Source organism: Pelobates fuscus, chromosome 6 (genome assembly GCF_036172605.1).
Source record: "Pelobates fuscus isolate aPelFus1 chromosome 6, aPelFus1.pri, whole genome shotgun sequence".
NCBI lineage: Eukaryota > Metazoa > Chordata > Amphibia > Anura > Pelobatidae > Pelobates > Pelobates fuscus.
The window spans coordinates 261,015,131-261,030,724 of record NC_086322.1 but is presented as its reverse complement, the minus strand read 5'-3'; the positions used below and the strand labels follow the sequence as shown (position 1 = coordinate 261,030,724).

The window sequence follows — 15,594 nt, the reverse complement described above, 5'->3', positions numbered from 1 at the left end:
CTCCGTCTTGGGCCTCGTGTGGTGAAGGGGGCCGAGATGAAGGACCCCGTCCGGCGCCATCTTGGGGCTCAGCAGGCCCGATCTTGTGGGCCGTCATGAGGTCCAGGACCGTTGTTCCCCCCTCCGTCCCCCTCTTGGATTGTTTCTTGGGGTTCCGTTTCTCCATGGTCGGGGTTCGGTTGGTATTTGCCGTTTTTAAAGCTAAAGTATGCTATAATCAGCGCGTTGGGGCCGGAGCTCTACTCAGGCACGTCCAGCTCGGTCTCTGGTCAGGCCACGCCCCCCTGTAGCGTGCTTTTACAAAGAAAAAAGGTTTCCAGTGTAAGCTAATAGCAGCCAGTCAGTGGCCTTCAAGCGGCTCTGTCAGGCCTACAGTGTGTGCTCTGCAGAACTGTTACAGTTCACATTGCCAATCATATCTGGTCTCACAGTAGCTTGCACGCATAGTACCACTAATCCCCCAAAAAATGACAGGCAGAGGCAGGCCACCCCGCAGGGGCCGTCGTGGTCGTGGTGCTGGGATTCCCTTTTGCCCTAGAATAATGCCCAGTTTTCAGAAGCCACGTACCCTGAACTTGAAAAGTTCTGAGGACATAGTTGACTGGCTAACACACGACACCCAATCTTGTACAGCCTCCGCTCGGAACCTTGACGCACCATCCTCCTCCAGCTTAGCTTCAGGCACCTCTCAAGATACCACTCACCTGCCTGCCGCCACCACCAAAACTAGCACCACAGCCGCTTTACTTGGTATGTCAGAGGAGTTATTCACACACCCGTTTGAAGAAATGAGTGATGCGCAACCATTATTGCTAGAGGATGTAGATAACAAGGATATGTCTCAGGCAGGCAGCATTAAACACATGGAGGTACGGTGTGATGATGATGATGTTGTACCCGCTGCTGCTTCCTTTTCTGAGTTGTCAGATACAAGCGAAGCGGTTGATGATGACGATGTGTCCATGGATGTCACGTGGGTGCCCGCTCGGCAAGAAGAAGAACAGGGCGAAAGTTCAGATGGGGAGACAGAGAGGAGGAGGAGACGAGTTGGAAGCAGGGGGGGGGTCGTCGCAAGGAGCTAGTGGCACAGTCAGACAGCATGCATCGGCACCCGGGGTCAGCCCGACAGCACGCCAATCAACGCATGCTGTGTCCACCACCAGAATGCCGTCATTGCAGAGCTCAGCAGTGTGGCATTTTTTTTGTGTGACCCTATGTAGGGGGAACAGTCCCTATTCTGCTCTGTGTGAGAAAGAGGAACGGGAAATGAGTAGCTCGGCATCCAACCTTGTGCAAATGGGGTCTTTCATGCTGACGTGCCTGTTGAGGGACCCTCGTATAAAAAGGCTGAAGGAGAACGACCTGTGCTGGGTGTCCACGCTACTAGACCCCCGGTCTCTATTCTGCTCTGTGTCAGTGTGTATCATGGTCTCTGAGGACGGGGAACAGTCTCTATTCTGCTCTGTGTCAGTGTGTATCAGGGGTTTTGAGGACAGGTGTCAATCCATATCTGCCAAGTGACCCTATGTAGGGAGAACAGTCTCTATTCTGCTCTGTGTCAATGTGTATCATGGGCTTTGAGGACAGGTGTCAATCCATACCTGCCAAGTGACCCTATGTAGGGGTAACAGTCTCTATTCTGCTCTGTGTCAGTGTGTATCATGGTCTCTGTGGACGGGGAACAGTCTCTATTCTGCTCTGTGTCAGTGTGTATCAGGGGCTTTGAGGACAGGTGTCAATCCATACCTGCCAAGTGACCCTATGTAGGGGGAACAGTCTCTATTCTGCTCTGTGTCAGTGTGTATCATGGGCTTTGAGGACAGGTGTCAATCCATATCTGCCAAGTGACCCTATGTAGAGGGAACATTCCCTATTCTGCTCTGTGTGAGAAAGAGGAATGGGAAATGAGTAGCTCGGCATCCAACCTTGTGCAAATGGGGTCTTTCATGCTGTCGTGCCTGTTGAGGGACCCTCGTATAAAAAGGCTGAAGGAGAATGACCTGTGCTGGGTGTCCACGCTACTAGACCCCCGGTGTCTATTCTGCTCTGTGTCAGTGTGTATCATGGTCTCTGTGGACGGGGAACAGTCTCTATTCTGCTCTGTGTCAGTGTGTAAAAGGGGTTTTGAGGACAGGTGTCAATCCATATCTGCCAAGTGACTCTATGTAGGGGGAACAGTCCCTATTATGCTCTGTGTCAGTGTGTATCAGGGGTTTTGCGGACAGAAGTCAATCCATATCTGCCAAGTGACCCTATGTAGGAGGAACAGTCTCTATTCTGCTCTGTGTCAGTGTGTATCAGGGGCTTTGAGTACAGGTGTCAATCCATACCTGCCAAGTGACCCTATGTAGGGGGAACAGTCTCTATTCTGCTCTGTGTGAGGAGGAGGAACGGAAAATGAGTAGCTCGGCAATACAGACCCTGACTCGAATATAAGCCGAGGGGGGGCTTTTTCAGCACAAAAAATGCTTATACTCGAGTATATACGGTGTGTGTATATATGCAGTGTGTTTGCCATGATACACTACATGCAGGTCTACATCAACCTATATACACTTATTTGCAATATATATATATATATATATATATATATATATATATATATATATATATATATATTTATATATATATATATATATATGCAACTTAGCATCATCACCAAATCACTGAATGTTCACTTTCTATTTAAATGTCATTGGAAATGTAGTCCATGATGTATTATGTAATGTACTGTATAATATGCCCTAATTTACTGTGCTGCTATGCAAAATCAGCTACAATATTATCTGAGTTGCCAAAATTAGATTATTATGCAATATGGGTTCCATCTCAAGCCCTGTATTTATAGTGCCTTGCAAAAGTATTCATCCCCCTTGGCATTTTTCGTGTTGTGTTGCCTTACAACCTGGAATTAACATGGATTGTTTCAGGATTTGCATCATTTAATTTACAGAACATGCCCACAACTTTGAAGATTTTTTTTTCTTTTTTATTGTGAAGCAAACAACAAATAGGACAAAATAACAGAAAAAGTCAATGTGCATAACTATTCACCCCCCTAAAGTCAATACTTTGTAGAGACACCTTTTACGGCAATCACAGCTCCAAGTTGCTTTGGATAAGTCTCTATGAGCTTGCCACATCTTACCACTGGGATTTTTGCCCATTCCTCCTTGCAAAATGGCTCCAGCTCCTTCAAGTTTGATGGTGAACAGCAATCTTTAAATCTGACCACAGATTTTCTATTGGATTGAGGTCTGGGCTTTGACTAGGCCATTCCAACACATTTACATGTTTCCCCTTAAACCACTCAAGTGTTGCTTTAGCAGTGTGTTTGGGGTCATTGTGCTGCTGGAAGGTGAAACTCCGTCCTAGCCTCAAATCACGCACAGAGTGGTACAGGTTTTGCTCAAGAATATCCCTGTATTTAGCACCATCCATCTTTCCCACAACTCTGACCAATTTCCAAGTCCCGGCTGCTGAAAAACATCCCCACAGCATGATGCTGCCACCACCATGTTTCACTGTGGGGATGGTGTTCTTTGGGTGATGTGATGTGTTGGGTTTGCGCCAGACATAGCGTTTTCTTTGATGGACGAAAAGTTCAATTTTAGTCTCATCAGACAAGAGCACCCACGTGCCTTTTCACAACCTCAAAACAGGCCATTTTGTTTTATGCTGAAAGTAATTGCTTTCTTCTGGCCACTCTGCCATAAAGCCCAACTTTATGGAACGTACAGATTATTGTTGTCCTATGTACAGATACTCCAGTCTCTTCTGTGGAACTCTGCAGCTCCTCCAGGGTAACCTGACCCTCCATGCCCGGTCCATGAGTTTTGGTGGGAGGCCGTCTCTTAGCAGGTTTGCTGTTGTGCCATGTTCTTTCCATTTGGTTATGATAGATTTGATGGTGCTCCTGGGGATCATCAACGATTTGGATATTTTTTCATAACCTAACCCTGACTTGTACTTCTCAACAACATTGTCCCTTACTTGTTTGGAGAGTTCCTTGGTCTTCATGGCAGTGTTTGGTTAGTGGTGCCTCTTGCTTAGGTGTTGCAGCATCTGGGGCCTTTCAAAAAAGGTGTGTATATGTAATGACAGATCATGTAACACTTAGATTGCACACAGGTGGATATCATTTCACTAATTATGTGACTTCTGAAGGTAATTGGTTGCACCAGAGCTTTTTATGGGCTTCATAACAAAGGGGGTGAATACATACGCACATGCCAATTTTCTGTTTTCTATTTCTAAAAAATAGTTTTATGTATATATTTTTCTCATTTCACTTCACCAACTTAGACCATTGTGTTCTGATCCATCACATAAAATTCAGATTAATAAAACATTGAAGGCTGTAATGTAACAAAATAGGTAAAAAGTCAAGGGGGGAGGGGGGGGGGGGAGGTGATACTTTTGCAAGGCACTGTATATAGGCCTTTTTATATTTAAGGCAAGGGTAAATGAAATGCCTCTAAATTTAATTTACCCTTGCCTGCGTACTCATCATCCAGCTTATACAATTTCAACTCTGTCTCTGCTTAATTATCTGCTGCTAAATCCACCCTAAAACACTACCAGAGTAGCTGGTGATTCCATGCTAAGCCATAAGTGAGCAACATGAAAAGATAATGCATGGTAATCTCGGAATATGATTTGATGATATGGTATTCAATGACAAGCAATTTAAGCTACATGTTCTTTGGGCTGATAAAATGCATAGGCGCCAACAGTCCCAAAGTTGCTGGGACAGTCCTGCATATTGGGGCACTGTGAGAATAAATAAGCCTGGTGACCTGCCTTCATTTAAAAATCTGCCAGCAAACTTCAAAATGCATAGAATGTTTCAGCAGTGCTCCATGGGTCAATATCAGGAATATAACAAGAGACTACTATAGCACTAACGTGTATCTGGAGAGAAAACATGATGGGGCAATGAGTAAGGGCTAGAACAGGCCTTAAATAGATCAAAAAAGAGCTCCCATTGGTCCACATCATCTCTGCGACCCCAAACAGCATGGGATCGCCTAGATGACGCGTCCTGTAAAGGGCGGGATGTCATGGCACCAGCTGTTATTATTAGGGGTTGCAGTTCAGCCCACGAACCAGCAGAGGGTGCCATTCGAGGGACAGAAGGTGAGTACAATCCTATTCAGGCCGCGCCGCCACATGAAGTTTTCAGGCTGCACGACCTGCAGTAATACGGCCACACAGTGTGATCTGCTCTAGTGGCCCAAGGCGCCAGACACAGGTAAGTTTGTGACAGTGTGTGATATTATATAGATATTTGTGCACAGATATATACCATTTATAAACCATTTATGAATATAAAGTAGAGTTATGTAAAGTTGAAAACGATTATGTATTTATTACAGAGCTGAAAACTGATGTTACATAATAACGGTCAAACGCGCAAAGCAACCTGTCCAAAGAACAAACACAAAAGTATTTTTCCCTGGTATGATGAATACCTCAGAGCTTATTCCAAAAGACAATCTTTATTTGGAATGTTGTCAAGCAAATAATTCAGGCACAATTGTTTATCTAGCTTCCAGTGCCACACCTTCTCTTGAAGGCCACACCATTGGCATGGATCCATTTACAGTCTCAACAACTGTTATTGATGTTATATTTGAATCTTTCTCCTTATCATTATTTTCTATGGTATCTGCTTTTATGTAAGCGAGAATTCTTGGCTATACATCAGACCCACCCAACTATTACTTCTCTGAGATTCTGGCATTAAAATCCTCACTTATCCCAGATCAAAACACATAATGAAGCTCATTTGAATATGTGATCCTGTCCCAGCCTGATATACATTTAAAGAGTTGATATTATTTTAGGCACAAGACTCAGAGACAGGCAGGTGAAAGGACATTAGAAAACAAACAACATTTACTGATCTCGGGGAGTTTGGAGAACTGAAATTTGTATCAAACAACCATGGAAAGTGAACAGGACTCAAGCACATCCATCAAAAAACAAGAAAAGATGGCAATTCCTAAAGTGGCGTCTAAAGACATATGGAAGAAAGGAGGACGAATGATCTCTTGGCTTGTTGGTTCTAATGTTCTCTTGTTCAGCTGCACCTTGGTGACCTGTGTGTTCAACCAGCATGTAGACATATGGCAAACAGACTTGCTTATATTTATGTCTGTTATGTTGGTTCTCTGCATTCTGTGGATGCTCTTTCAGATGTTCTTCACCTGGAAGTACAAACATGCCATTTTGTACAAGGATTGCCATGCAGGACCCATATGGATGAGAGGTCAGTGTAATAACAATTGTATTTGTATGCGTGTATATATTACATCATGGTACCATCATGGTTTCGACCCCAAGTCTATATCAAGATCACACTTGATCATCTTGATAAAGACCCACACGATCATCTTTAAAAGACCTGTGAGTGCATTCTTTATCTGTCTATCTATAGTAACACCAAAACAAACATTTGTTTAGACTGACTAGATAAAAAGATTATAAAAAAAAACTCAATTAATACACAAAAGGAAATAGTTCACAGTAAAATATTTCAATTCAATTCCTATACTTTAATACACAACTTCTCCTCCAGTCTCTTTTCATGGAAAATATATAATGAATAGAGAAAAACAGCCCAAATAGTGTAGACTGGTAATTTGAATTTCAAACAAATATATATGTAATATAGAAATATGGTACCTATGGTAAATATATCTAAATTTCAGGCATTTTCTAACACACTAAGGGATGAGATACCCTCTCCCTTAATTAGACGAAGAAAGACCCCAGTAACCCAAAGTGGATAGCTACAGATTAAAACAGTGTGAGAGTACACACACTACACTGGACTATAGCACTTGGAAAAACCCCTATTTCCCCCCCCTCCCCTCCCTTCTCTGTTTGCCCAGTTCCGTTAACCCTGCTTATTGTCTTGGTTCTACAATGCAAAACAGATGCATTTGTCACAACGTACTGCAAATATACTTGTATGTTATCTATAAGTGACTGGAGTTCGCATTGTGACCTAATTTCACCAGTGCTGCATTACTAAACCTGTACAGTCTCACTGCTCTCGTATTGTACATCTGAAAAATAGTCAATAAAAAAGTAAATTAAAAAAAGTCAATAATATATTTTAGGCATTAAGAAATAATAACCTTCAGATGATCTCACTTTCCAAAACCAGATTGAGGTCCTTGGTGATACAGCTCCATAGATAAAAAAAAAAAAAAAAAAAGATAAATACAATAAAATCAATATAAGTTGAATGTACCTGTATGTTTTATGTGTCTTGCACAAACTTTCTCATGGGATGCAATCATGAATACTGTGAATGTCATAATTGGCATATCCTATTGGTTTTGTTTGTTTGTTATTTATCTTTTAGTCTGTCTAACTTTTATATTTGTTAAAGAATAAACCCATTTTGATTCATTAATTTCCTTCCTTCTCTTGTCTTGTAAATATAAATGGACTTGGATATTCTTGTGCTAGACCTCATTATGTTGAAACATTAGATGTTTTCTCCTTATGTTATCTAGTAATGATGTCTCCTTCCTTCAGGTGGAACAGTTTTTTTCGGTATTGGTACCTTAGTTATGGATTGCTTTAAGATTATATCTGCCGTGGGATACCTGGGGTGTGAACCTCCTGTGAAAATTATCCAACCAATCATACAAGCAATATTTGTCATTGTGCAGGTAGGCGTATATTCCATATTGCTTTTGATTCTCATCTCTTCAGTGAAATATTAAAAACTATTCTCTTTGTATTATGAGCAGTGTTACAGCACTGATTCTATACATTGGATGAAGAATGCTGAGAGAAAAATAAAAGTAATGGATTTAGTCTGCCCCAAGGCGATTTAGGTGGCTACCTAAATCACCCAATTAGAGAGCCACCACGCTGCATAAATATGCACCAGAGGCGGCCCTGGCTCCTAACGGTCGGGCAGCAAAATGCTGCCCCTGCTAAAGTGCAGCCTGGAGCAATGGAGTTTCTGAAAATCAACCAGATGCTGCCCATAGGGGATACTTTGTCCTAAATTCAATGCCCGACAACTTGTCAAGGAGAAAAAAACTGTTGCTTGAAATGAGTCTTTGATGTAGGGTAGAATTAACTAACCATTAGGCATATATCCCCTGAGCTTAGAACTTACGTTAAACTGATTAGACTTTTTTAGTGTTTTGTGTATATTGGGAATGTCATTTTTACTTCACCTAGTACTTTTTGGTTTCATATGTTCAAATTTGTACTTAAAGCGGCACTGTCATGCCGAACTTACCTTTCCTCAATCTCTTCCTCTTCTCCCCCTCTCTCAGGATCTGTTATTCTTTTCTTCCTGTCTTCTTTAGTTTTCTTTCAAATCATAAGACAAAGTAGGGACTCTTTGCCTTATGGAGGATTCCTCCGCTTGACCAGCTCAGACCAGCGGAGGAGCAAAGTGTGCTTCATTTCCGCTGGTCAGAGCAATTTTCCCATGATCCCTAGCTTTCCTCCCTGTTCCCACAATGCTTCCTGTCAGTATTGCCGAACGTCCTGTCACTTAGACAGAACACCGGCAAAACTGCCGAATTGCATCCTAACAGAATGAGCACTGTTTCTCCATTGGTGTTAGGATGCAATTCGGTACTTTGATCGTATCGGAATTTCATTCTAATGAATGAAACTCCGATCCTATTCATTGCCGCGGCTGCATCTTGCAGCCGCTTAGTAGATAACTCCCTAATTCCCACGGTATTAGGGAGCTATCTACTAAAAGGCTGAAAGACCTAAATTGGTCTTTCAGCCAAATGTACTAATACTAAGTAAAGATTACTTAGTATTAGTAAATAATATGCCCCTACTCGCTATACCACGAGTAGGGGCATGGCTAGTAAGCAGTGAGCAGCCTGTGGCTGCTCACTGTAAAAAAAAAAAAAACCTAATAAACCCCCCCCGCGCGGGGGTTAAAGATGGGGGGACTTACTGTCCTCCCCCCTGGCCTCCACCCCTGCGCGGTGGGTGGGGGCCCTAATAAACAATAAGGGGGGGACCTACTGTCCTCCCCCCTGGCCCCCACCCCTGCGCGGTGGGTGGGGGCCCTAATAAACAATAAGGGGGGGACCTACTGTCCTCCCCCCTGGCCCCCACCCCTGCGCGGTGGGTGGGGGCCCTAATAAAACAATAAGGGGGGGACCTATTGTCCTCCTCCCCCCGGCCCCCACCCCTGCGCGGTGGGTGGGGGCCCTAATAAAATAATAAGGGGGGGGACCTACTGTCCTCACCTCCAGCCCCCACCCCTGTGCGGTGGGTGGGGGCCCTAATAAAACAATAAGGGGGGGACCTACTGTCCTCCCCCCCTGGCCCCCACCCCTTAGCGGTGGGTGGGGGCCCTAAATGACCCCCCCCCATCAAGGTGACTAGGGGTCCCAAGCCCCTAGTCACCCCCCCCCCACCCAAAACATTCTATCTCCTACCTACCCCCCTCACCCTAAAAATAGTGAGGGGGGAATAAAATAACTAACCTGTAAAAAAAAAAATTAAACTTACCTTTTGACGTCTTCTTTTTTCTAAATTCTTCTTTCTTCAGCCCCCAAAAAAGCCAAATAAAAATTAATCCATGTTCACCCATGGAGGGCACGCCGCGTACTGAGCTCCGCTGGGCGGGTCAAGGCTTATAAAGCCTTGCCCCGCCCTGCAATTAGGCTTAGAACACACTGATTGGTTGGTTTAAGCCAATCAGAGTGCTCTGTGTCATTTTACACAGCGTGGGAAAATTCAAAAGAACTTTCCCACGCTGTGTAAAATGACAGATCACTGTGATTGGATGTTTTTCAAGCCATCCAATCACAGTGCTCTGTGTTATTTTACAAGCGTGGGAAAATTCCAAAGAACTTTCCCACGCTTGTAAAATGACACAGAGCACTGTGATTGGATGGCTTGCTTGAAATCCATCCAATCACAGTGCTCTGTGTCACAGGGCCCCTAGGGGGGTGACTAGGGGCTTGGGACCCCTAGTCACCTTGATGGGGGGGGGGCTTAATTTAGGGCCCCCACCCACCGCACAGTAGGTCCCCCCCCTTATTATTTAATTAGGGCCCTCACCCACCGCTCAGGGGGGGAGGACAGTAGGTCCCCCCCTTATTGTTTTATTAGGGCCCCCACCCACCGCGCAGGGGTGGGGGCCGAGAGGAGGACAGTAGGTCCCCCCCCTTATTGTTTTATTAGGGCCCCCACCCACCGCTCAGGGGTGGGGGCCAGGGGGGAGGACAGTAGGCCCCCACACCTTATTACCATTTTTTTTTTACAGTGAGCAGCCACAGGCTGCTCACTGTTTAGTGGACATGCCCCTACTCGCGGTATAGCGAGTAGGGGCATTGGGGAGATTTTAATCTCCCTTGTGCTATTATGGGGGTCATATTGACCCCCATAGAGTGAGGGGAGGGCCTGGGGGGCTTATGAAGTGTTGGGGAGCTCTGCTCCCTGCCGCTTCTATAGTTACATATTACAAGGAGGGAGCTGTGCGCCGGTAGCTCCCTCCTTGTAATAAACTGAACGAACAAACGAACACTGATACTCAGTGTTAGTTTGTTCGGCTGATTTTTTCTATTCATTCATTTGTCTGTCTGATGAATGAATGAATAGGTGAAATTCCCGTTCGCATGTCCAGGTGTTTCACTGGGCATGTGCGGGAATCTCACAGTCTGTGTAGTGTGGGTAGATGACGTATCCCACAGGGACTTCACCTACCCACACAAAGATGGCGGCGCCCTGAATAAAGATCGGGGCAGAAAATAAAGAATAAAAAATAGGTAATGTGGGGGGCTTAGGGGCATTTGGGGATGACTAGGGGGTCAATTGGATGTAGTGGAGGTGGGAGGGGGGTTAAAAAAAAAACGGGATTCGGCATGACAGTGCCGCTTTAACCCCTTAAGGACCAAACTTCTGGAATAAACGGGAATCATAACATGTCACACATGTCATGTGTCCTTAAGGGGTTAAAGTGACACTCCAGACGCCTAAGGCACTTCAACTTGACGAAGTGCTGTATGTGTGAAGAGTATGTCTTTTTTTTATTTCACAAAAAGTGCAGATATTTAAAGAAATTGGCCGTTCCATAAATTACCATTGTTACACCCTCTTAGCTGTCAATCAGATAACTGGCCCTGTTACTTCCTGGTAGTTTAACTCAGTCATTGAGCTACATTGGGAAGTCTGCAATTGTACAGCCACATAATGTGCAACAAAGTTCTGTTCCCCAGTACTTCTAATTCACGTGGATGTCACCACCCACTCCCCCCTAAATAACCAGACCGCTATTCTTTCTTTTTATAAAATGTGGCTGCTTGTCAAAGCAGCTTCTAATGTAAAATGAAAATTATAAAAACACTAGTAAACTCCTGCTCCCTGCGCCAACTGTATAGATTCAGGGCTAAGCGCCGCATATTCTGAGATTTAGCTCACAGAGCCCCTCCCCAGCAAAGTTTCTGCTCATGAGACTATGGGATGCGATAGAATATGCGAAGAAACTAAATGGGTTTTAAAGGTCAAAGGAATTTAAAGCCAAAGTAGCCAAAATGTAAATAGTTGCAAATTGTTTCATATTTTTCTATTTTGGTTTAACATGGGCAATTTCCAGGTTATTTCACCACACTTTAAAGTTGTATGAATAAACTGTTATCACTTTTTTATTTGCAGACATACTTCTTATGGGTTTCCTGTAAACATTGTGTCCAGATCTACTTAAATTCTACAAGGTAAAGATATGACGTTTTCATACAAATCTCACAAGAAATCACTCCAGTAGGCAGGCTTCGTTCCTTATGAGATGATGGAGGAATGTGGTTAATTTGGGCAGAAAGAAGGAACATTGTCAGGGAAATATGGCAGTTTAAATTGGGGAGGGAGAGAATAAACTGGGATAGGGGTGCAGGGTCTTGTGACTATAGAGATGGCAGTGGCAGGTTGGGACATTTTTGGAGAATTAGAGGTAAATTGTCTTTGTAGTAAGGGAGCGAAAAAAAAAATTGTACCAGAGTCCTTTGTTCATTAGTTGCGCTACTGATCAGCACTTTTATCAAACTTTGCCTGAATGCCTCTCCCAGCTGTCAGTCAGCTAGTTTACAACTCAGCAAACGTGATGAACTAGTGTGCCCCAATCTTACTCACTACTAATGAGCTTTATTGAAAAATGTAGAAAAGACATGAATGTGTGCGCATGCAGACCGGCATCTCAATTAGAAACCTCTGATTGGTGTAATCACCAGCACAGACTGACATTCTATGTTGAGAAAAAGAGGGGAGGGCTTGCAAAGACTGCAGACAGCATGTCTGTAGCTTTTGAAAGCTGTTTTTTTTATATACCCTCTTAGCAAACATGCAGAAAAACATACATGCATGTTTTCTTTGGGAGTATACCTACTAAATTACTAAAAAATAATATTTTAAACAGAGTGTTCCTTTAAAAGACACACAAGGGAAAAAGATGGGTGCAGAGGGACTCAAAGTATGTTGCAACAACACTTACATTTAATATTCTTGGGGATTGCCAACAAACAATTCTGCTGTGGGTTCCACCTAGATACGCATAGATACACGTCTGTTCATGTTGAATAAATTGTTACTTAAAGTTACTTAAATATACTTTTTTTTTTTTTTTTTTTAAAGAGTATTCTAATTTCCAATGATTTTTCATTTTATGTTGACTTAAACTAATATTTTGCAAATATGTGTTTGTGGATGTGAACAATAACATTTAAGTAGAAATCTACATCTGTTTATCCTACAACTCATTGCTTCCACATTGGCATCCTGTCAATCATTGTTGTGAGCTCTGCTATTTTTGCACCTGTCAGTATAGAAAAAGCATACAGAGAAAAAGAGAACACAACAATGCTTCTATTTTTACTCTACATTCGCAGAGTGTACTGTGGCTGTACCTAGACTGAATTTCATTGTGATGTAATTTGCTAAATCGTTAAAATGTTTTAGCTCACTTTGGAGATCATGTTCATTAGTGCAATTTCCAGAGACATGACAGTCCCCTTTTTCATGTACTGCAAATCAATTTTTTATTTTAATTTTTTTAAGTGACAGGACAAATAGAGAAATCAGCAAATGTGTTAAAAAAAATTAACTACTGTAAAACAGAAAGGACCTGAAGGAACTGTAAATTGTAACCTAACTTACCCATTGCACTTAACATATGTGAATGACTGGAGTGTCTCTAAAAGGGACTCTATAGGCACCCAGACCACTTCATATTTATACCCTGCACCTGAAAACATTGTTGTTTAGTAGATGTGGCAATGTTTACATTCAGGGCCGGTGCAAAGAATTTTGGGTACATAGGTGAAGATGCATTTTTCCGCCCCCCCCAAAAACATCTTCACCTGTGTGCCTCTTAACCTCCCTTTTGTGTTTCTTATCCAGTCTTTTAAATATCTGACTCCTTTTAAGTGTATTTTATCTCCTATTTTTGCCTTTGTGTGTCTACTATCTCTCCTCTTTGTATGACTCTTACATCCTCCCACATTTTGTGTGTCTTACTCCTCCCAGCCCCTTTGTGTGACTCCTTTTCTCCCAGCCCCTTTGTGTGACTCCTTTTCTCCCAGCCCCTTTGTGTCTTTTACTCTTCCCAGCTCCTTTGTGTGTCTCTTTCCTTCTCAAGCCCCGCTATGTGTTTTTTTCACATCCAGCCCCTTTCCCCGTCCCTTAATGGTCCCCTCCCTTCTCTGACCCTTACTGTTCCTCTCCCCGCTCTCCTCCTTTCCCTGTCCCTCAGTGTTCCTCCCCCCTCTGTTACCTGTCACTTAGTGTTCCTCTCCCCCCCTCCCTCCTTTTCCTGTACCTTAGGGTATCTCTCCCCTCCTCTCCCTGTCCCTTGGTGTGCCACCCACCCCCATAGTGGTCCCCTCCCCTTCCTGGTGTGCCTCCTACCTTTCTTGTAGCGTGGCTGAACGAATCCTGGTACAGTGAGCTTTTCCTGTCAGTCCTGCCAGGTACAGGAAACAGAAGTTCCTGTACCACGGTACACTCCGCTTGGCCACGCTACAGTCAGAGGGTGTATAAACACTGACAGTCACACACACACTCAATGACAAACACACAGATGTCTCTGACAGCCAGACTCACTTATCTGACACACTCATTCATTGACAGACACTCACATGCACACTGACAGACACACAAACACTGACAGACTCATTGACTAACACACTGACACTCATTGACAAACACACACTGACAGACACACACTCACATGCCCACACAGACACACATACTCACATGCACACACACAAACTGACAGATAAACACACTCACATGCACACACACAAACTGACAGACAAACACACTCACACACACACACACACACACATACTCACATGCACGCGTGCACACACACACACACAAACTCACACACACACACACTGACAGACACACTCACATGAACACACATACACACACACTCACAGTAATTAATAATATAAATTTAATAAAAATTTCCCACCCAGCCTCCCTACCTGGAGAGCTGGTGTGGGTCTCTCATTGGTGGTCCAGTGGGGCTGCTGGGAGGCGTGCGGTTGAATTGGATTCTGAGATGGCGAGGGAGCTCTGATCTCTCTGATCTGCTCCCTCGCAGGCTGTTTTCTGATGCCGCGGGATGACGTCATATTCCAGCTCCTGCGGCATCAGTAAACAACCTGCGAGGGAGCAGATCAGAGCAAACCCGCAATCCAATTCAGCCGCATGCCGCGCCGGGGATCCAGAAGGTGACCTGCCGGTCACTGGAATTTTGCGCCCCCAGAGCCGGTGCGCTCTAAGGCAGCCGCCTGTGCCACCTTATGGACGCGCCGGCCCTGTTTACATTGCAGGGTTAGCATACCTCTAGTGACTATCTCACTAAAGGTGCTTGTGCCCCAATAGCTGAGTTAAACTTGGCTATTAAATCAGATGGTTTCCCTATGGGGAAACATTGGATTGGCTGAGATCATCAACATTGATCTCGGCCAAAGAGGGGGAGCAACATTGTGGAGATTGGTGCAGCAATGACTGAACAATAAGGAATACTCAACTTTCATTTTTGGAAATATCTTCACATTGGGTTTTTCATCTTTTACTGTCTAAACAGGATAATCACAATTGTATAAAATGTTGAATTTGATGGACTTGAGTCTGTTTCCAACCAATATTATTCTTTTAGATTATCTAAGTTACCCATCTAACTACCCATCTAAAACATTATAAAACCAGTACATGGGTGGTACTGTTATACTCGGGAGACTTCGCTGAGCACAAATATGAGTGTTTCATGGAAGGTGCCATTTGTGTGTGAAAAATGCAAAAAACGCCACTTTTACTGACAATATCATCGTTGTGATATGTTTTACTGTTTTGAAACACTAATATTTGTGTTCCGCAAAGTCTCTTGAGTAAAACAGTAACCCCCATGTACAGGTATTAGGGTGTCTTGGAAAGTTATAGGGTTAAATATAGTGCCAGCAAATTAAATTCTCTGGACTTTCGGCCTGGGTTGTCAGGCAGGTCCCTCAATTTGCAATCAATAAAATTACTTAATTATGTAAAAATATTACATAAATATGCACATCGAATTTATATATA

General features: G+C 43.5%; 2 protein-coding genes across 2 annotated transcripts in view; one reads left to right on the top strand and one right to left on the bottom strand.

Moving 5' to 3' along the window:
- USH1G (USH1 protein network component sans) overlaps positions 1-15,594 on the bottom strand; it is a 784,266-nt gene that overhangs the window by 600,930 nt on the left and 167,742 nt on the right. The gene's annotated exons all lie outside the window — the stretch shown is intronic.
- The window catches only part of LOC134614835 (proton channel OTOP2-like), a 37,816-nt gene continuing 28,105 nt past the window's right edge, over positions 5,884-15,594 (top strand). The window contains exons 1-3 of the mRNA XM_063459056.1: positions 5,884-6,274; positions 7,555-7,691; positions 11,671-11,729. Coding sequence (XP_063315126.1) covers positions 5,950-6,274; positions 7,555-7,691; positions 11,671-11,729 — 521 coding nt within the window. The 5' untranslated portion in view covers positions 5,884-5,949. The remainder of the gene's footprint in view (positions 6,275-7,554; positions 7,692-11,670; positions 11,730-15,594) is intronic.